This window comes from Kogia breviceps, chromosome 3, assembly GCF_026419965.1.
Source record: "Kogia breviceps isolate mKogBre1 chromosome 3, mKogBre1 haplotype 1, whole genome shotgun sequence".
NCBI lineage: Eukaryota > Metazoa > Chordata > Mammalia > Artiodactyla > Physeteridae > Kogia > Kogia breviceps.
In genome coordinates, this window is record NC_081312.1 from 157,637,275 (window position 1) to 157,660,020 (window position 22,746).

At 40.4% G+C, this 22,746-nt stretch overlaps 1 protein-coding gene across 1 annotated transcript; it reads left to right on the forward strand.

The window, feature by feature from the left end:
* The first annotated feature begins 1,593 nt into the window (after positions 1–1,593).
* Positions 1,594–3,767, forward strand: LOC131752278 (heat shock cognate 71 kDa protein-like). The gene is given in 4 exon segments (XM_067030734.1): positions 1,594–1,962; positions 1,964–2,466; positions 2,468–3,335; positions 3,531–3,767. Coding segments are annotated over 4 exon segments (1,956 nt in total). The 5' UTR covers positions 1,594–1,614.
* Positions 3,768–22,746: the final 18,979 nt, after the last annotated feature.

Genomic DNA, 22,746 nt, shown 5'->3' on the forward strand with positions numbered 1-22,746 from the left:
TTTAGTGGGAAGGCTTTCAGTTTTTCAGTATTATTATACTGGTAGTGGGTTTGTCGTAAATAGCTTTTGTTATGTTGCAATATGTTCCCTGTATACCGACTCTTGTAAGGATTTTTGCCATGAATGGATGTTGAATTTTATTGAATTATTTTTCTGCGTCTATTGAGATGATCATGTGTTTTTGTCTTTTCTTTTGTTGATGTCATGTATCACATTGATTGATTTGCATATGTTGAAATATCCTTGTGACTCTGGTGTGAATCCAACTTGGTCATGGTGTATGATCTTTTTTATGTGTTGTTGGATTCGGTTTGCTAATGTTTTGTTGAGAATTTTTGCCTCTATATTCATCAAAGATATTGGCCTGTAATTTTCTTTCTTGGTAGTGTCTTTGGTTTTGGTATCAGGGTGATGGTGGCTTCATAGAATGTCTTTGAGAGTGTTCCTTCCTCTTCAGTCTTCTGGAAGAGTTGGAGTAGTATCACTACAAGTTATTCCTTGTATGTTTGGTAGAATTCATTTGTGAAATCATCTGGCCCTGAATTTTTTTGTATAAGGAGGTTTTTTTTAAATAACAGATTTGATTTCACTTCTAGTGGATTGGTCTGTTCAAGCTATCTATTTCTTTTTGATTCAGTTTTGGTGGACTGTATGTTTCTAGAAAGTTGTCCATTTCTTCTAGGTTGTCCAACATGTTGGCATATAATTATTCATAGTATTTTTATGGGGTTTTTTTGTGTGTGTATTTCTGTGGTATCAGTTGTGATTTGTCCTCTTTCATTTATTTTGTTTATTTGGATCTTCTCTCTTTCTTTCTTGGTGAGCCTGCCCAGAGGTATTTCAATTTTGTTTACCATTTCAAAGAACCAGCTCTTCGTGTGCATTTTTGGGAGTGGTTTTTGTATTGTTTTTTAAATCTACATTTTATTTCCTCGCTGATCTTTATTATCTCCTTCCTTCTCCTGACTTTAGGTTTTGTTTGTTCTTCTTTCTAATTCTTTTAGGTGGTGGGTTAGGTTGTTTGAGATTTTTCTTGTTTCTTAAAGAAGGCCTGTATTGCTATGAACTTTCTTCTAAGAACAGCTTTTGTTACATCCCATAGATTTTGTATAGTTGTGTTTTCATTGTCATTTGTCTTAAGGTATTTTAAAATTTCTTCTCTGATTTCATTGTTGACCCATTGGTTTTTTAGTAGCATGTTCTTTAGTTTCCGTGTAATTTTTTTTCTTGTTTCTTCTTCTGTGGTTGATCTCTAATTTCGTACTGTTGTGATCAGAAAAGATGCTTGAGATAACTTCTGTAGTCTTAAATTTCTTGAGTCTTGTTTTGTGCCCTAGTATATGGTCAATCCTTGAGAAAGTTCCATGTACACCTGAGAAGAATGGGTATTCTACCTTTTTTGGATGTAATGTCCTGAAAATATCAATTAAGTCTAACTGTTCTATTACGTCACTTAGGATCTCTGTTGCCCTATTACTTTTCTGGCTGGAAGATCTGTCTGTTGATGAGAGTGGGGTATTTAAAGTTTCCTACTACTATCTCGTTGAACGCGGCAGCAGCTCTATAGGTTGCTGTTTTCTCCTCCAGTGGACCTGGGCCTGTGCTCCAGCAACCATGTCTAAGGGACCTGCAGTTGGCATTGATCTTGGCACCACCTATTCTTGTGTGGGTGTCTTCCAGCATGGAAAGGTGGAAATAATTGCCAATGATCAGTGGAAACGAACTACCCCAAGCTGTGTCGCCTTTACTGATACCGAATGATTGATCAGTGATGCTGCAAAGAACCAAGTTGCAATGAATCCCACCAACACAGTTTTTGATGCCAAACGCCTCATTGGACGAAGATTTGATGATGCTGTTGTCCAGTCTGATGTGAAGCATTGGCCTTTCATGATGGTGAATGATGCAGGCAGGCCTAAGGTTCAAGTAGAATACAAGGGAGAGACAAAAAGTTTTTATCCAGACAGAGGAGGTGTCATCCATGGTTTTGAAAAAGGTGAAGGAAATAGCAGAAGCTTACCTTGGGAAGACTGTTACCAATGCTGTTGTCACAGTACCCGCTTACTTTAATGATTCTCAGCATCAGGCTACCAAAGATGCTGGAACTATTGCTGGGCTCAGTGTACTTCAAATCATCAACGAGCCAACTGCTGCTGCTATTGCCTATGGCTTAGACAAAAAGGTTGGAGCAGAAAGAAATGTGCTGATCTTTGATTTAGGTGGTGGCACTTTTGATGTGTCAATCCTCACTATTGAGGATGGAATCTTTGAGGTCAAATCTACAGCTGGAGATACCCACTTAGGTGGAGAAGACTTCGACAACCGGATGGTCAACCATTTTATTGCAGAATTCAAGCGCAAGCACGAGAAGGACATAAGTGAGAACAAGAGGGCTGTCCGTCACCTTCGTACTGCTTGTGAGCGTGCTAAGCGCACTCTCTCTTCCAGCACCCAGGCCAGTATTGAGAGACTCCCTCTATGAAGGAATCGACTTCTATACCTCAATTACCCGTGCCCGATTTGAAGAACTGGATGCTGACCTGTTTCGTGGCACACTGGACCCTGTGGAGAAAGCCCTTCGGGACGCCAAGCTAGACAAATCTCAGATCCATGATGTTGTCCTGGTGGGTGGTTCAACCCGCATCCCCAAGATCCAGAAACTTCTACACGACTTCTTCAGTGGGAAAGAACTGAGTAAGAGCATCAACCCTGATGAGGTTGTTGCTTATGGTGCAGCTTTCTAGGCAGCCATTTTATCTGGAGACAAATCTGAAAATGTTCAAGATTTCCTGCTGTCAGATGTCACTCCTCTTTCCCTTGGAAATGAAACTGCTGGTGGAGTCGTGACTGTCCTCATCAAGCGCAACACCACCGTTCCCACCAAGCAGACGCAGACCTTCACAACCTACTCAGACAATCAGCCCAGTATACTCATTCAGGTTTATGAAGGTGAGCATGCCATGACCAAGGATAACAACCTGCTTGGTGAATTTGAACTCACAGGCATACCTCCTGCCCCCCATGGTGTTCCTCAGATTGAAGTCACTTTTGATATTGATGCCAATGGCATACTCAATGTCTCTGCTGTGGATAAGAGTACAGGAAAAGAGAACAAGATTACCATTACTAATGACAAGGACCGTTTGAGCAAGGAAGACATTGAACGCATGGTTCAGGAAGCAGAGAAGTATAAAGCTGAAGATGAGAAGCAGCGGGATAAGGTGTCTTCGAAGAATTCTCTTGAATCCTATGCTTTCAACATGAAAGCTACTGTTGAGGATGAGAAACTTCAAGGCAAGATGAATGATGAGGAAAAACAGAAGATTCTTTTTTTTGTGGTACGCGAGCCTCTCACTGTTGTGGCCTCTCCTGTTGCGGAGCACAGGCTCCGGACGCACAGGCTCAGTGGCCATGGCTCACGGGCCCAGCCGCTCTGCGGCATGTGGGATCCTCCCGGACCAGGGCATGAACCCATGTCCCCTGCATCGGCAGGCGGACTCTCAACCACTGCGCCACCAGGGAAGCCCCAGAAAATTCTTGATAAGTGTAATGAAATAATCAACTGGCTTAATAAGAACCAGACTGCAGAGAAGGAAGAATTTGAACATCAGCAGAAGGAGCTAGAAAAAGTCTGCAGCCCCATCATTACCAAGCTGTACCAGAGTGCAGGAGGCATGCCAGGAGGAATGCCCAGGGGCTGCCCTGGTGGTGGAGCTCCTCCGTCTGGTGGTGCCTCCTCTGGGCCCACCATTGAAGAGGTTGATTAAGCCAGCCTAGCATAGGTTTAGCATTGTTCCACACAACATTGAAGGATTTCTCCCTCTGTGTCTGTTAGTATTTGTTTTATGTATTTGGGTGCTCCTATGTTGGGTGTATATATGTGTAATATTCTCTTCTTGTATTGATCCTTTTATCATTTTATAGTGTCCTTCTTTGTCTTTCTTTATAGTCTTTGTTTTAAAGTCTATTTTGTCTGATATAAATATTGTGATCCTGACTTTCTTGTCATTTCTGTCTGCATGAAATAGCTTCTTCCATGTTCTCACTTTCAATCTATGTGTGCCCTTTGCTCTAAAGTGGGTCTCTTGTAGTCGGCATGTATTTTAATCCAACCTGCCACTCTGTGTCTTTTGATTGGAGCATTTAGTCCATTGACACATAAGGTAATTATTGACAGATATGTATTTATTGCCATTTTAAACCCCGTTTTCCTGTTAATTTTATATTTTATTTGTCCTTTTATTTTTCCTTTTGTGTTTTGATGGTTTTCTTTTGTATTATACTTATATTTTCTTCTTTTTGGTTTTTGTGACTCTACTGTATATTTTTGATTTCTGGTTACCCTGTTTTTCATGTGCATTAACCCCTTCTTATATTTACTTGCCTTAGACTGGAGTCATATAGGTTCAAACATATTCTAGGGAAAAAAATCTACATTTCCTTCCTCTCCTTCCCCACATTTTGTGATTTAGATGTCCTCTTTTACATCTTCCTGTCTATCCTTTTACTGTTCCTTGTGGTTATCATCACTTTCACAGAAAATTTTTCTTTTTTTTTTTTTTTTTTTAAATGTGTGTACTGGCTTATTTAAGTGATTTATTTTCCAATTGTAATTTTCTCTTTTATATAGATTCTTACTACTTTTCTATTTAGAGAAGGCCTTTCAATATTTCCTTTAGGATAGGTTTAGTACTGCTATATTCTTTTACTTTTTGCTTGTCTGAGAATTTCATTATCTCTCCTTCTATTCGAAATGATAATCTTGCTGGGTAGAGTATCCTAGGTTGCAGATTTTTCCCTTTCAGGACTTTGATTATGAATATATCTTACCACTCCCTCCCTGCCTGCAACGTTTCTGTAGAGAAATCAGCTGATAGCCTTATGGGGGTTCCCTTGCAATTAACTCTTTGTCTTGCTGCCTTGAGAATCCTCTCTTTAATTTTGCCACTTTTATTATAATATGTCTTGGTGTAGGTCTGTTTGGGTTCATCTTCTTTGGGTGCTTCCTGTACCTAGATACTTGTTCCCTTCTTTAGGTTAGGGAAGTTTTCAGCCATAATTTCTTCAAATACATTTTCAGTCCCTTTTTCTCTATCTTCTCTTCTGGGATCGCTATTATGCATAGATTGGCACACTTTATATTATCCCATAGGTCTCTTTTATTGCTTTCCATTTTTTTCATTAGGTTTTCTGTCTGATGTCCTGATTGGGTGATTTCCATTATTCTATCTTGCAGATCACTTATTCATTCTTCTGCATTATTCATTCTGTTATTCATTGCCTTTAGCTCAGCTTTTGTTTCAGTGAATGAATTTTCTAATTTTTCTTGGTGGCTCCTTATAGTTTCTAGTTCCTTTTTACAGTGATATGCATTTCTGTCCATAGCCTTTCTTAATTCCGTCAGTATTTTCATTATCTCCCTTTTGAACTCAGTGTCTCTTAGATTGAAGAGGCCGTTTTCATTCTGTGTTCTTTTAGGAGAATTCTCTTGATCTTTTAACTGGGAGTGGTTCCTCTGCTTCTTCATTTTACGTATATTTCTGTTGCTCTATGAGTTTAGGAGAAACAGTTATCTACTGTGGTCTTGGAGGGGTGTTTGTATGTGGGAACATCCCTGCATAGCTTGTGTGGATTTAATATTTTTTGGTGTGAGGGCTGTTTTTAGTGTGGATGCCTGCCATGTCTTTCCTAAGTGAATGGTGGCCATTGATAGGACATGTGACTGCTGTTGTGGTGACCAGAGCCTGCACTGGGTGTTGAGTGGGGCCTCCTCTTTGCTCTGTGGTTGTCACTGCCCTGTCAGGGGCAGGGTCTGCTCCCTAGTTGTTGGAGTAAAAGCCACAAGATCTGTTTCTGAGCTATGTTTCTGGGCTGCAGTGTGAGGTAGATGGGATTGGAGTGCTCCCACTGGGAGACGAGCCACTGACTGTTCCTCTGCCAGAGCTGTTCACTGGTGAGCATGCTCTGTTGTGTCACTTGTCATCTGTTGTGTGGGTTCACAAAGTACACTGTTGTTGGCACTGCCCTCGGTCCTGTCTCCACCTTGGAAACTCTAGCAATTGACCCTGGTGTCCCTCAGGCATTGTTTTCACAAGGCCACCAGCACAGATCCACTGAAGTCAGGTACCAGGACCACATTAGTCACACATCCAGACCCACTGTGGGATCTATGGGGGCAGCTCAGACCCTGGCCCAGCCCAGCACCCATGTACAGGCACCCACGTTCATGCACCCACATTCGTGCACCCACAAAGCCCACAGCTGCTTAGGCCAGACCCGTCCCAGCCACAGGAGCACCCGTTGTCCACTTGGGTGTCCTGCAGGTGCTGAATTTACAAATCCAACAGAGGAGGTTTAAATCTGCAGGTGGTGCAGCTGCAGGGAGAGATTTCAGCCCTGCTTCCTAAGTCACGTGGCCCCTGGGGCTCAGCTGTGGTTTCAGCCCTGCCTCTGTGAGTGGCAACCCACTGGCACCTACTCCCAGAGCCTGCTGAAGTGGCAGCTGGGCACGAGATCCCGCGGAGGCCTGAGCCCCAGGTAGTGGCTGGGGCATGCTCTCCCAGAGCCTGAAGAGGTGGGGGCCTGTGTGTGGAGAAAGAGGCTGCAATGGCAGCCCCACCTCTCCCTTCATGCACCTCTTAACAGTGGCACTTCACTTCCATGGAAGGTCCGGGCTTTTTCTGGGAACAGCCCCCTTTAGGGCTGTACCACACTCCAGCCCCTTCACGCTGTTTCCACAGCTAACCTCAGTCCTCTCCCTGGGTCTGTCCTCTAGACCCCGAGATCCAGCACCCAGCCCCCACCCCTACCAGTGGATGCGTGTCTCAGACTGGGGTGTGCAGGGCAGTGGCAGGGACCGTCTGTGTAGGTCTGTCTCTGTTGTGCCTGCCACAAACCAGTTGTTGCATTCTCCTCTGATCCTCTTCTGCTCCCTTTCTGTCCCAGGTGATCTTCCCACAGCTGAGAGGGTTTTCCAGGGTGCAAAAACATTTCCTTTCTTTCAGCTCCCTCCCTACCAGGGGCACAGGTCCTGTCCCAGTACCTCTTTTTATTTTATTTTTTTCTTTCATCCTACCCTATTTCGTGGAGATGTTTCTTGTCCTTTCAGGTATTTGAGGTCTTCTGCTAGTGTTCAGTAGGTGTTCTGTGAGAATTGTTCCATTTGTCGAAGTATTTTGGTTTATTTGTGGGAGGATGTGAATGCTACTTTCTTCTACTCCACCATCTTGATTTGATTCCCTAGTCTGTTATTATTTTCTGAGTACAAGTCTTTTACCTCCTTAGTTAATCTTATTCCCAGGTATTTTATTATTTTTGATGCTAAGATAAATGAGATTGTTTTCTTTGTTTCAATTTCTGAAAGTTTGTTTTTAGTACGTAGAATTGCAACAGACTTCTGTTTAGTAATTTTGTATCCTGCAACTTAAGCAAATTCATTTATGAGTTCTAGAAGTATTTTGGTGGAATCTTTTTTTTTTTTTTTTTTTTTGTGGTACGCGGGCCTCTCACTGTTGTGGCCTCTCCCATTGCGGAGCACAGGCTCCAGACGCGCAGGCTCAGCGGCCATGGCTCACGGGCCCAGCCACTCCACGGCACGTGGGATCTTCCCGGACCGGGGCACGAACCCGTGTCCCCTGCATCGGCAGGCGGACTCTCAACCACTGCGCCACCAGGGAAGCCCATTGGTGGAATCTTAAAGATTTTTTGTTTTTTGTATAGTATCATGCCATCTTCCACACAGTGACATTTTTAGGTCTTTTGTTCCAATTTGGGTTTCTTTTATTTTTATTTCTTGTCTACTTGGTGTGGCTAGGATTACCAATACTATGTTGATAAAATTGGCAAGTGTAGGCATCCTTCTCTTTTCCTGATCTTGGAGAAAAATGCTTTCAACTTTTCACTGTTGAGTATGATGTTACCTTGGGTTTATCATATATGACCATTATTAAGATGATGTATGTAGGTTGCCTCTGTACCCACTTTATTGAGAACTTTTATCATAAATCGATGTTGAGTTTTTTCAAAAGCTTTTTCTGCATCTACTGAGATGAGCACATTATTTTTACTCAAGTCATTAATATGGTGTGTCATATAAATTGATTTTCCCTGAGATAAAGCACACTTGATTATGGTATATGATCCTTTCATTGTATTCTTGAATTTGGTTGGAGCATATTTACATCTCTGTTCATTAGTGATATTGGCCTATAATTTATTTTTGTGATATCTTTGTCTAGTTTTGTTATCAAGGTAATGGTAGCCTCATGGAATGATTTCAGAAACATTTCTTCGGGCTTCCCTGGTGGCGCAGTGGTTGGGAGTCCGCCTGCCGATGCGGGAGACACGGGTTCGTGCCCTGGTCCGGGAGGATCCCGCATGCCGCGGAGCAACTAAGCCCGTGAGCCATGGCCGCTGAGCCTGTGCGTCCGGAGCCTGTGCTCCGCAGCGGGAGAGGCCGCGGCAGTGAGAGGCCCGCATACCGCAAAAAAAAAAAAAAAAAAAGAAACATTTCTTCCTCTGCAACTTTTAGGATTAGTTTGAGAAGGATAGGTTTAAACTCTTCTAAATGTTTGGTAGAATTCACCTTTGAAACTGTTTGCTTCTAGATATTTGCTTTGGGGTTTTTAAAAAAATTATTACTCATTCAATTTCATTACTAGTTATTGGTCTGTTCATATTTTCTATTTCTTCCTGATTCAGTCTTAAGAGGTTCTTTGTTTTTAGGAATTTGTGCATTTCTCCTTGGTTGTCCATTTTATAGCTGTATAAAGGTTCATAGTACTCTCTTATACTCCTTCCTATTTTTGTGGCATTATTTGGAGCTTTCCCTTTTCTAATTTTCTTTTAACTGGGTCCTCTCTGTTCCTTTTTTTTTTTCCCTTTCCTCTTTTTTTTGACCTTCCTGTGCTTTTTATTTTATTTTTTAACATCTTTATTGGACTATAATTGCTTTACAATGGTGTATTAGTTTCTGCTTTATAACAAAGTGAATCAGCTATACATATACATATATCCCCATATCTCCTCCCTCTTGCATCTCCCTCCCACCCTCCCTACCCCACCCCTCTAGGTGGTCACAAAGCACCAAGCTGATCTCCCTGTACTATGGGGCTGCTTCCCACTAGCTATCTATTTTGCATTTGGTAGTATATATAAGTCCATTCCACTCTCTCACTTCATCCCAGCTTACCTTTCCCCCTCCCCATGTCCTCAAGTCCATTCTCTATGTCTACATCTTTATTCCTCACCAGCCCCTAAGTTCTTCAGAACCACTTTTTTTTTATTCCATATATATGTGTTAGCATACAGTATGTATTTTTCTCTTTCTGACTTACTTCACTCTGTATGACAGTCTCTAGGTCCATCCACTGCTACAAATAACTCAATTTCATTTCTTTTTATGGCTGAGTAATATTCCATTGTATATAGGTGACACATCTTCTTTATCGATTCATCTGTCAATGGACACTTAGGTTGCTCCCATGTCCTCGCTAAGTAGTGCTGCAGTGAACATTGTGGTACATGACTCTTTTTGAATTATGGTTTTCTCAGGGTATATGCCCAGTAGTGGGATTACTGGGTTGTATAGTAGTTCTATTTGTAGTTTAAGGAACCTCCATACAGTTCTCCATAGTGGCTGTATCAATTTACATTCCCAACAACAGTGCAAAAGCATTCCCTTTTCTCCACACCCTCTCCAGCATTTGTTTGTAGATTTTTTGAATGATGGCCATTCTGACTAGTGTGAGATGATACCTCATTGTAGTTTTGATTTGCATTTCTCTAATGATTAGTGATGTTGAGCATCCTTTCACGTGTTTATTGGCAATCTGTATATCTTCTTTGGAGAAATGTCTATTTCGATCTTCTGCCTGTCTTTGGATTGGGTTGTTTCATTTTTTGTTATTGAGCTGCATGAGCTGCTTGTAAATTTTGGAGATTAATCCTTTCTCAGTTGCTTCATTTGCAATTATTTTCTCCCATTCTGAGGGTAGTCTTTTTGTCTTGTTTATGGTTTCCTTTGCTGTGCAAAACATTTTAAGTTTCATTAGATCCCATTTGTTTATTTTTGTTTTTATCTCCATTTCTCTAGGAGGTGGGTCAGAAAGGATCTTGCTGTGATTTGTCATAGAGTGTTCTGCCTGTGTTTTCCTCTAAGAGATTAATAGTGTCTGGCCTTACATTTAGGCCTTTAATCCATTTGGAGTTTATTTTTGTGTATGGTGTTAGGGTGTGTTCTAATTTCATTCTTTTACATGCACCTGTCCAGTTTTCCCAGCACCACTTATTCAAGAGGCTGTCTTCTCTCCATTGTATATTCTTGCCTCATTTATCAAAAATAAAAGTAACCATATGGGGCTTCCCTGGTGGCGCAGTGGTTGAGAATCCGCCTGCCGATGCAGGAGACACGGGTTCGTGCCCTGGTCCGGGAAGATCCCACATGCCGCGGAGCAACTGGGCCTGTGAGCCATGGCCGCTAGGCCTGTGTGCCCGGAGCCTGTGCTCGGCAACGGGAGAGGCCACAACAGTGAGAGGCCCGCATACCGCAAAAAAAAAAAAAAAAAAAAAAAAAAAAAGTAACCATATGTACGTGGGTTTATCTCTGGGCTTTCTGTTCTGTTCCATTGATCTATATTTCTGTTTTGGTGCCAGTACCATACTGTCTTGGTTACCGTAGCTTTGTAGTATAGTCTTAAGTCTAGGAGCCTGATTCCTCCAGATCATTCCTCCTGTTTTTCTTTCTCAAGATTGTTTTTGCTATTCGGGGTCTTTTGTGTTTCCATACAAATTGTGAATTTTTTTGTTCTAATTCTGTGAAAAATGCCATTGGTAGTTTGATACGGATTGCATTGAATATGTAGGTTCCTTTGGGTAGTATAGTCATTTTCACAAATGTTGATTCTTGCAATTCAAGAGCATGGTATATCTGTCCATCTGTTTGTATCATCTTTAATTTCTTTCATCAGTGTCTTATAATTTTCTGCATACAGGTCTTTTGCCTCCTTAGGTAGGTTTATTCCTAGGTATTTTATTCTTTTGTTGCAATGGTAAATGGGGGTGTTTCCTTAATTTCTCTTTCAGATTTTTCATCATTAGTGTATAGGAATGCAAGAGATTTCTGTGCATTAATTTTGTATTCTGCTACTTTATAAAATTCATTGATTAGCTCTAGTAGTTTTCTGGTAGCATCTTTAGGATTCTCTATCTATAGTATCATGTCATCTGCAAACAGTGACAGCTTTACTTCTTCTTTTCTGATTTGGATTCCTTTTGTTTCTTTTTCTTTTCTGATTGCTGGGGCCAAAACTTCCAAAACTATGTTGAATAATAGTGGTGAGAGTGGATAACCTTGTCTTGTTCCTGATCTTAGTGGAAATGGTTTCAGTTTTTCACCATTGAGAACGATGTTGGCTGTAGGTTTGTCATATATGTCCTTTATTATGTTGAGGTAAGTTCCCTCTATGCCTACTTTCTAGAGGGTTTTTATCATAAATGGATGTTGAATTTAGTCGAAAGCTTTTTCTGCATCTATTGAGATGATCATATGGTCTTTCTCCTTCAATTTGTTAATATGGTTTATCACATTGATTCATTTGTGTATATTGAAGAATCCTTGCATTCCTGGGATAAACCCCACATGATCACCGTGTATGATCCTTTTAATGTGTTGTTGGATTTTGTTTGCTAGTGTTTTGTTGAGGTTTTTGCATCTATGTTCATCAGTGATATTGGCCTGTAGTTTTCTTTCTTTGTGACATCTTTGTCTCATTTTGGTATCAGGGTGATGGTGGCCTCTTAGAATGACTTTGGGAGTGTTCCTCCCTATGCTATATTTTTTGGAAGAGTTTGAGAGGGATAAGTGTTAGCTCTTCTCAAAATGTTTGATAGAATTCACCTGTAAAGCCATCTGATCCTGGGCTTTTGTGTGTTGGGGGATTTTTAATCACAGTCTCAATTTCAGTGCTTGTGATTGGTCTGTTTATATTCTCTATTTCTTCTGGTTCAGTCTTGGAAGGTTGTGCTTTTCTATGAATTTTGTCCATTTCTTCCAGGTTGTCCATTTTATTGACAGTTAGTTGTACTTATCTCTCATGCTCCTTTGTATTTCTGCAGTGTCAGTTGTTACTTCTTTTTAATTTCTAATTCTGTTGATTTGAGTCTTCTCCCTTTTTTTCTTGATGATTCTGGCTAATGGTTTATCAATTTTGTTTATCTTCTTAAAGAACCAGCTTTTAGTTTTATTGATCTTTGCTATTGTTTCCTTCATTTCTGTTTCATTTATTTCTCATCTGATCTTTATAATTTCTTTCCTTTTGCTATGGGGGTTTTTTGTTCTTCTTTCTCTAATTGCTTTAGGTGTAAGGTCAGGTTGTTCATTTGAAATGTTTCTTGTTTCTTGAGGTAAGAATGTATTTCTATAAACTTCCCTCTTAGAACTGCTTTTGCTGCATCCCATAGGTTTTGGGCTCTCATGTTTTCACTGTCATTTGTTTCTAGGTATTTTTTGATTTCCTCTTTTATTTCTTCAGTGATCTCTTGGTTATTAAGTGGTGTATTGTTTAGCCTCCATGTGTTTGTATTTTTTTACAGATTTTTTTCCTGTAATTGATATCTAGTCTGATAGCATTGTGGTCAGAAAAGATACTTGATATGATTTCAGTTTTCTTAAATTTTCCAAGGCTTGATTTGTGATCCAAGATACGATCTATCCTGGGAATGTTCCATGGGCACTTGAGAAGAAAGTGTATTCTGTTGTTTTGGATGGAATGTCCTATAAATATCAGTTAAGTCCATGTTGTTGAATGTATCATTTAAATCTTGTGTTTCCTTATTTATTTTCATTTTGGATGATCTGTCCATTGGTGAAAGTGGGTTGTTAAAGTCCCCTACTATTATTGTGTTACTGTCAGTTTCCCCCTTTATAGCTGTTAGCATTTGCCTTATATATTGAGTTGCTCCTGTGTTAGGTGCATAAATATTTACAGTTGTTATGTCTGCTTCTTGGATTGACCCTCGATCATTATGTAGTGTCCTTCTTTGTCTCTTGTAATAGTCTTTATATTAAAGTCTATTTTGTCTGATATGAGTATTGCCACTACAGCTTTCTTTTGATTTCCATATGCATGAAATATCTTTCCATCCCCTCACTTTCAGTCTGTATGAATCTCTAGGTCTGAAGTGGGTCTCTTGTAGACAGCGTATATATGGGTCTTGTTTTTGTATCCATTCTGCCAGTCTATGTCTTTTGGTGGGAGCATTTAGCCCATTTACATTTAAGGTAATTATCAATATGTATGTTCCTATTCCCATTTTTTAAATTGTTTTGCGTTTGTTATTGTAGGTCTTTTCCTTTTCTTGTGTTTCCTGCCTAGAGAAGTTCCTTTAGCATTTGTTGTAAAGCTGGTTTGGTGGTGCTGAACTCTCTCAGCTTTTGCTTGTCTGTGAAGGTTTTAATTTCTCCATCAAATCTGAATGAGATCTTTGCTGGGTAGAATAATCTTGGTTGTACGTTTTTCTCCTTCATCACTTTAAATATGTCCTACCACTTCCTTCTGGCTTGCAGAGTTTCTGCTGAAAGGTCAGCGGTTAACCTTATGGGGATTCCCTTGTATGTTATTTGTTGTTTTTCCCTTGCTGCTTTTAATATTTTATCTTTGTATTAAATTTTTGATAGTTTGATAAATATGTGTCTTGGCATGTTTCTCCTTGGATTTATCCTGTATGGGACTCTCTGTGCTTCCTGGACTTGATTGACTATTTCCTTTACCATATTAGGGAAGTTTTCAACTATAATCTCTTGAAATATTTTCTCAATCCCTTTCTTTTTCTCTTCTTCTAGAACCCCTATAATGCAAATGTTGTTGCGTTTAATGTTGTCCCAGATGTCACTGAGACAGTCCTCAATTCTTTTCATTCTTCTTTCTTTATTCTGCTCTGCAGTAGTTTTTCCACTTATTATCTTCCAGGTCACTTATCTGTTCTTCTGCCACAGTTATTCTGCTATTGATTCTTCCTAGAGAACTTTTAATTTCATTTATTGTGTTGTTCATCATTGTTTGTTTGCTCTTTAGTTCTTCTAGGTCCTTGTTAAACGTTTCTTGTATTTTCTCCATTCTATTTCCAAGAGATTGGATCATCTTTACTATCATTATTCTGAATTATTTTTCAGGTAGACTGCATATTTCCACTTCATTTGTTTGGTCTGGTGGGTTTTTACCTTGCTCCTTCATCTACTGTGTGTTTCTCTGTCTTCTCATTTTTCTTAACTTACTCTGTTTGGGGTCTCCTTTTTGCAGGCTGCAGGTTCATAGTTCCTGTTGGTTTTGGTGTCTGCCCCCAGTGGCTAAGGTTGGTTCAGTAGGTTGTGTAGGCTTCCTGGTGGAGGAGTATGGTGCTTGTGTTCTGGTGGATGAGGCTGGATCTTCTTTTTCTGGTGGACAGGACCACATCCAGTGGTGTGTTTTGGGGTGTCTGTGACCTTATTATGATTTTAGGCAGCCTCTCTGCTAATGGGTGGGTTTGTGTTCCTGTCTTGCTAGTTTGGCATGGGGTGTCTAGCAGTGTAGCTTGCTGGTCATTGAGTGGAGCTGAGTCTTAGCGTTGAGATGCAGATCTCTGGGAGAGCTTTTGCCATTTGATATTACGTGGAGCTGGGAGGTCTCTGATGGACCAATGTCCTGAATTTGTCTCTCCCACCTCAGAGACAGAGGCCTGACCCCCAGCTGGGGCACCAAGACCCTGTCATCCACACGGCTCAGAAGAAAAGGGAGAAAAAAAGAAAAAAGAAAAAGAATAAAAGTTATTAAAAGGGAATAAAGTTATTAAAATAAAAAATTTTTAATTATGAAAAATAAATAATTTTAAAGTAATTAAAAAAAAGAAGAGAGGAACCAAACCAAAAAACAAATCCATCAATTATAACAAGCACTAAAAATTTTATTTAAAAAAATACAAAAGAAAACGGACAGACAGAACCCTAGGACAAATGGTAAAAGCAAAGTTATACAGACAAAATCACACAAGGAAGCATAAATATACACACTCACAAAAAGAGAAAAAGGAAATATATATTTTTTTAAAAAAGAAGAGAGCAACCAAATCAAATCTACCAATGATAATAAATTCTAAATACTAAACTAAGATAAACATAAAACTAGAAACCAGTCAGTCGCATATAGCAAACCCCAAGTCTACAGTTGCTCCCAAAGTCCACTGTCTCAATTTTGGGATGATTCATTGTCTATACAGGTATTCCACAGATGCAGGGTACATCAAGTTGATTGTGGAGGTTTAATCCGCTGCTCCTGAGGTTGCTGGGAGAGATTTCCCTTTCTCTTCTTTGTTCGCACAACTCTTGGGGTTCAGCTTTGGATTGGCCCTGCCTCTGCATATAGGTTACCTGAGGGTGTCTGTTCTTGCCCAGACAGGACGGGGTTAAAGGAGCAGCTGATTAGGGGGCTCTGTCTCACTCTGGCCAGGGGGAGGGAGGGGTATAGAATGCGGAGCAAGCTTGTGGTGGCAGAGACCGGAGTGATGTTGAACCAGCCTGAGCCGTGCTGTGTGTTCTCCTGGGGAAGTTGTCCCTGGATCACGGGACCCTGGCAGTGGTGGGCTGCACAGGCTCCTGGGAGGGGAGGTGTGGATAGTGACCTGTGCTTGCACACAGGCTTCTTGGTCGCTGCAGCAGTAGCCTTAGCATCTCATGCCCGTCTCTGGGGTCCGCGCTGATAATCGTGGCTCACACCCGTCTCTGGAGCTCATTTAGGCAGTGCTCTGAATCCCCTCTCCTTGCGCACCCCGAAACAATGGTCTCTTGCCTCTTAGGCTGGTCCAGAATTTTTCCCAGACTCTCTCCTGGCTTGCTATGGCACACTAGCCCCCTTCAGGCTGTGTTCACACAGCCAACCCCAGTCCACTCACTGGGATCTGTCCTCCGAAGCTAGAGCCTCAGCTCCCAGCCCCCTCCCACCCCCACAGGTGATCAGACAAGCCTCTCAGGCTGGTGAGTGCTGGTTGGCACTGATCCTCTGTGCGGGAATCTCTCCGCTTTGCCCTCCGCACCCCTGTTGCTGCGCTCTCCTCCGTGGCTCCAAAGCTTGCCCCAACCCTGTCTCCGCCAGTGAAGGGGCTTCCTAGTGTGTGGAAACCTTTCCTCCTTCACAGCTCACTCCCAGAGGTGCAGGTCTCGTCCCTATTCTTTTTTTTTTAAACATGTTTATTGGAGTATAATTGCTTTACAGTGGTGTGATACTTTCTGCTTTATAACAAAGTGAATCAGTTATACATATACACATGTTCCCACATCTCTTCCCTCTTGCGTCTCCCTCCCTCCCACCCTCCCTATCCCACCCCTCTAGGTGGTCACAGAGCACCAAGCTGATCTCCCTGTGCTATGCAGCTGCTTCCCACTAGCTAGCTATTCTACGTTTGGTAGTTTATATATGTCCATTCCACTCTCACTTTGTCACAGCCTACTCTTCCCCCTCCCCACATTCTCAAGTCCATTCTCTAGTAGGTCTGTGTCTCCATTCTTGTCTTACCCTAGGTTCTTCATGACCTTTTTTTTTCTTATTCCATATATATGTGTTAGCATATGGTATTTGTTTTTCTCTTTCTGACTTACGTCACTCTGTATGACAGACTCTAGGTCCATCCACCTCACTACAAATAACTCAGTTTCATTTCTTTTTATGGCTAATATTCCATTGTCTATATGAGCCACATCTTCCTTATCCATTCATCTGATGATAGACACTTAGGTTGCTTCCATCTCCTGGCTACTGTAAATAGAGCTGCATTTGGTAACTGACTCTTTTTGAATTATGGTTTTCTCAGGGTATATGCCCAGTAGTGGGATTGCTGGGTCGTATGGTAGTTCTATTTGTAGTTTTTTAAGGAACCTCCATACTGTTCTCCATAGTGGCTGTATCAATTTACATTCCCACCAGCAGTGCAAGAGGGTTCTCTTTTCTCCACACCCTCTCCAGCATTTACTGTTTCTAGATTTTTTGATGACGGTCATTCTGACCGGAGTGAGATGATATCTCATGGTAGTTTTGAATTGCATTTCTCTAATGATTAATGATGTTGAGCATTCTTTCATGTGTTTGTTGGCAATCTGTATATCTTCTTTGGAGAAATGTCTATTTAGTTCTTCTGCCCATTTTTGGATTGGCTTGTTTGTTTTTTTGATATTGAGCTGCATGAGTTGCTTATAAATTTTGGAGATTAATCCTTTGTAAGTTGCTTCATTTGCAACTATTTTCTCCCATTCTGAGGATTGTCCTTTGGTCTTGTTTATGGTATCCTTTGCTGTGCAAAAGCATTTAAGTTTCGTTAGGTCCCATTTGTTTATTTTTGTTTTTATTTCCATTTCTCTAGGAAGTGGGTGAAAAAGGATCTTTCTGTGATTTATGTCATAGAGTTCTCTGCCTATGTTTTCCTCTAAGAGTTTGATAGTGTCTGGCCTTACATTTAGGTCTTTAATCCATTTTGAGCTTATTTTTGTGTATGCTGTTAGGGAGTGTTCTAATCTCCTACTTTTACATGTACCTGTCCAGTTTAACCAGCACCACTTATTGAAGAGGCTATCTTTTCTCCACTCTATATTCTTGCCTCCTTTATCACAGATAAGGTGACCATATGTGCATGAGTTTATCTCTGGGCTTTCTATCCTGTTTCATTGAACTATACTTCTGTTTTTGTGCCAGTACCATACTGTCTTGATTTCTGTAGCCTTGTAGTATAGTCTGAAGTCAGGGAGCCTGATTCCTCCAGCTCCATTTTTCGTTCTCAATATTGCTTTGGCTATTAGGGGTCTTTTGTGTTTCCATACAGATTGTGAAATTTTTTGTTCTAATTCTGTGAAAAATGCCATTGGTAGTTTGATACGGATTGCATTGAATCTGTAGATTGCTTTGGGTAGTAGAGTCATTTTCACAATGTTGATTCTTCCAATCCAAGAACATGGTATATCTCTCCATCTATTTGTATCATCTTTAATTTCTTTCATCAGTGTCATAATTTTCTGCATACAGGTCTTTTGTCTCCTTAGTTAGGTTTATTCCTAGATATTTTATTCTTTTTGTTGCAATGGTAAATGGGAGTGTTTTCTTAATTTCACTTTCAGATTTTTCGTCATTAGTGTATAGGAATGCCAGAGATTTCTGTGCATTAATTTTGTATCCTGCTACTTTACAAAATTCATTGATTAGCTCTAGTAGTTTTCTGGTAGCATCTTTAGGATTCTCTATGTATAGTATCAAGTCATCTGCAAACAGTGACAGCTTTACTTCTTCTTTTCTGATTTGGATTCCTTTTATATCTTTTTCTTCTCTGATTGCTGTGGCTAAAACTTCCAAAACTATGTTGAATAAGAGTGGTGAGAGTGGGCAACCTTGTCTTGTTCCTGATCTTAGTGGATATAGTTTCAGTTATTCACCGTTGAGAACGATGCTGGCTGAGGGTTTGTCATATATGCCCTTTATTATGTTGAGGAAAGTTCCCTCTATGCCTACTTTCTGCAGGGTTTTTATCATAAATGGGTGTTGAATTTTGTCAAAAGCTTTCTCTGCATCTATTGATATGGTCATATGGTTTTTCTCCTTCAGTTTGTTGATATGGTGTATCATGTTGATTGATTTGCGTATATTGAAGAATCCTTGCATTCCTGGAGTAAACCCCACTTGATCATGGTTTATGATCCTTTTAATGTGCTGTTGGATTCTGTTTGCTAGTATTTTGTTGAGGATTTTTGCATCTATGTTCATCGTGGCATCTTTGTCTGGTTTTGGTATCAGAGTGATGGTGGTCTCGTAGAATGAGTTTGGAAGTGTTCCTCTCTCTTCTATACTTTGGAAGAGTTTGAGAAGGATAGGTGTTAGCTCTTCTCTAAATGTTTGATAGAAATCGCCTGTGAAGCCCTCTGGTCCTGGGCTTTTGTTTGTTGGAAGATTTTTAATCACAGTTTCAATTTCAGTGCTTGTGATTGGTCTGTTCATATTTTCTATTTCTTCCTGATTCAGTCTTGGCAGGTTGTGCATTTCTAAGAATGTGTCCATTTCTTCAGGTTGTCCACTTTATTGGCATACAGTTGCTTGTAGTCATCTCTCATGATCTTTTGTATTTCTACAGTGTCAGTTGTTACTTCTCCTTTTTCATTTCTAATTCTATTGATTTGAGTCTTCTCCCTTTTTTTCTTGATGAGTCTGGCTAATGGTTTATCAATTTTGTTTACCTTCTCAAGGAGCCTCCTTTTAGTTTTATTGATCTTTGCTATCATTTCCTTCATTTCCTTTTCATTTATTTCTGATCTGATCTTTATGATTTCTTTCCTTCTGCTAACTTTTGGGTTTTTTTGTTCTTCTTTCTCTAATTGCTTTAGGTACAAAGTTAGGTTGTTTATTCGAGATGTTTCCTGTTTCTTAAGGTAGGATTGTATTGCTATAAACTTCCCTCTTAGAACTGCTTTTGCTGCCTCCCATAGGTTTTGGTTTGTCGTGTGTGTCTCCATTGTCATTTGTTTCTAGGTATTTTTTGATTTCCTCTTTGATTTCTTCAGTGATCACTTCGTTATTAAGTAGTGTATTGTTTAGCCTCCATGTTTTTGTATTTTTTACAGATCTTTTCCTGTAATTGATATCTAGTCTCATAGCATTGTGGTTGGAAAAGATACTTGATATGATTTCAATTTTCTTAAATTTACCAAGGCTTGATTTGTGACCCAAGATATGATCTATCCTGGAGAATGTCCATGAGCACTTGAGAAAAATGTGCATTCTGTTGTTTGGGGATGGAATGTCCTATAAATATCAAGTAAGTATATGTTGTTGAATGTATCATTTAAAGTTTGTGTTTCCTTATTTATTTTCATTTTGGATGATCTGTCCATTGGTGAAAGTGGGGTGTTAAAGTCCCCTCCTATGAATGTGTTACTGTCGATTTCCCCTTTTATGGCTGTTAGTATTTTCCTTATGTATTGAGGTGCTCCTATGTTGGGTGCATAAATATTTACAATTGTTATATCTTCTTCTTGGATCGACCCCTTGATCATTATGTAGTGTCCTTCTTTTTCTCTTGTAATAGTCTTTATTTTAAAATCTATTTTGTCAGATATGAGAATTGCCACTCCAGCTTTCTTTTGATTTCCATATGCATGAAATATCTTTTTCCATCCCCTCACTTTCAGTCTGTATGAATCTCTAGGTCTGAAGTGGGTCTCTTGTAGACAGCGTATATATGGGTCTTGTTTTTGTATCCATTATGCCAGTCTGTGTCTTTTGGTGGGAGCATTTAGTCCATTTACATTTAAGGTAATTATCAATATGTATGTTCCCATTCCCATTTTCTTAATTGTTTTGCGTTTGTTATTGTAGGTCTTTTCCTTTTCTTGTGTTTCCTGCCTAGAGAAGTTCCTTTAGGATTTGTTGTAAAGCTGGTTTGGTGGTGCTGAACTCTCTCAGCTTTTGCTTGTGTGTAAAGGTTTTAATTTCTCCATCAAATCTGAATGAGATCCTTGTTGGGTAGAGTAATCTTGGTTGTACGTTTTTCTCCTTCATCACTTTAAATATGTCCTGCCACTCCCTTGTGGCTTGCAGAGTTTCTGCTGTAAGATAAGCTGTTAACCTTATCGGGATTCCCTTGTGTTTTGTTGTTTTTCCCTTGCTGCTTTTAATATGTTTTCTTTGTATTTAATTTTTGACAGTTTGATTAATATGTGTCTTGGCATGTTTCTCCTTGGATTTATCCTGTATGGGACTCTCTGTACTTCCTGGACTTGATTAACTATTTCCTTTCCCATATTAGGGAAGTTTTCAACCCTAATTTCTTCAGATATTTTCTCAGTCCCTTGCTTTTCCTCTTCTTCTTCTGGGACCCCTATAATTCGAATGTTTGTGCTTTTAATGTTGTCCCAGAGGTCTCTGAGACGGTTCTCATTTCTTTTCATTCTTTTTTCTTTTTTTAGAATAAATAAATAAATTTATTTATTTATTTATTTTTGCTGTGTTGGGTCTTCGTTTCTGTGCGAGGGCTTTCTCTAGTTGTGGCAAGCGGGGGCCACTCTTCATCGCGGTGCGCAGGCCTCTCACTGTCACGGCCTCTCTTGTTCTGGAGCACAGGCTCCAGACACGCAGGCTCAGTAGTTGTGGCGCACAGGCTTAGTTGCTCTGCGGCATGTGGGATCTTCCCAGACCAGGGCTTGAACCCATGTCCCCTGCATTGGCAGGCAGATTCTCAACCACTGCACCACCAGGGAAGCCCCCATTCTTTTTTCTTTATTCTGCTCTGAAGTAGTTATTTCCACTATTTTATCTTCCAAGTCACTTATCCATTCTTCTGCCTCAGTTATTCTGCTACTGATCCCATCTAGAGTATTTTTAATTTCATTTATTGTGTTGTTCATTGTTACTTTTTTCCTCTTTAGTTCTTCTAGGTCCTTGTTAAATGTTTCTTGCATTTTCTCCATTCTGTTTTCAAGATTTTGGATCATCTTTACTATCATTATTCTGAATTATTTTTCAGGTAGACTGCCTATTTCCTCTTCATTTGTTAGGTCAGGTGGGTTTTTATTTTTCTCCTTCATCTGCTGTGTGTTTTTCTGTCTTCTCATTTTTCTTAACTTATTGTGTTTGGGGTCTCCTTTGTGCAGGTTGCAGGTTCGTAGTTCCCATTTTTTTTGTTGTCTGTCCCCAGTGGCTAAAGTTGGTTCAGTGGGTTGTGTACTCTTCCTGGTGGAGGGGACTAGTGCCTGTGTTCTGGTGGATGAGGCTGGATCTTGTCTTTCTGGTGGGCTGGTCCATGTCTGGTGGTGTGTTTTGGGGTTTCTGTGGCCTTATTATGTTTTTAGTTAGCCTCTCTGCTAATGGGTGGGGTTGTGTTCCTGTCTTGATAGTTGTTTGGCATAGGGTGTGCTGCACTGTAGTTTGCTCGTCGTTGAATGAAGCTGGGTGTTCGTGTTGAGATGGAGATCTCTGGGAGATTTTCGCCATTTGATATTACGTGGAGCTGGGAGGTCTCTTGTGGACCAGTGTCCTGAAGTTGGCTCTCACACCTCAGAGGCACAGCACTCACTGACTCCTGGCTGCAGCACCAAAAGCGTTTTATCCACACGGCTCAGAATAAAAGGGAGGAAAAGGAAGGAAGGAAGGGAGGGAGGGAGGGAGGAAGATTAGAGAAAGATGAAAGAAAGAAAGAAAGGAAGGAAAGAAGAGTGAAAGAAAGAAAAAGAATAAAATAAAGTAAGATCAAATATAATAAAGTTATTAAAATAAAAAATAATTATTATGAAAAAAAATTTTTTAAGTAAAAGAAAACAAAAACAGACAGACAGAAACCTAGGACAAATGGTGAAAACAAAGCTATGCAGACGAAATCTCACACAGAAGCATACACATATACACTCACAGAAAGAGGAAAAGGGGAAAAAATAATATATCTTGCTCTCAAAGTCCACCTCCTCAATTTGGGATGAATCTTTGTCTATTCAGGTTTTCCACCGATGCAGGGTACATCAAGTTGATTGTGGAGATTTAATCCGCTGCTTCTGAGGCTGCTGGGAGAGATTTCCCTTTCTTTTCTTTGTTCGTACAGCTCCTGGGGTTCAGCTTTGGATTTGGCCCCGCCTCTGCGTGTAGGTCGCCAGAGGGCATCTGCTCTTCGCTCAGGACGGGGTTAAAGGAGCAGCTGATTCGGGGGCTCTGGCTCACTCAGGCGAGGTGGAGGGAGGGGCACGGAGTGCAGGGTGAT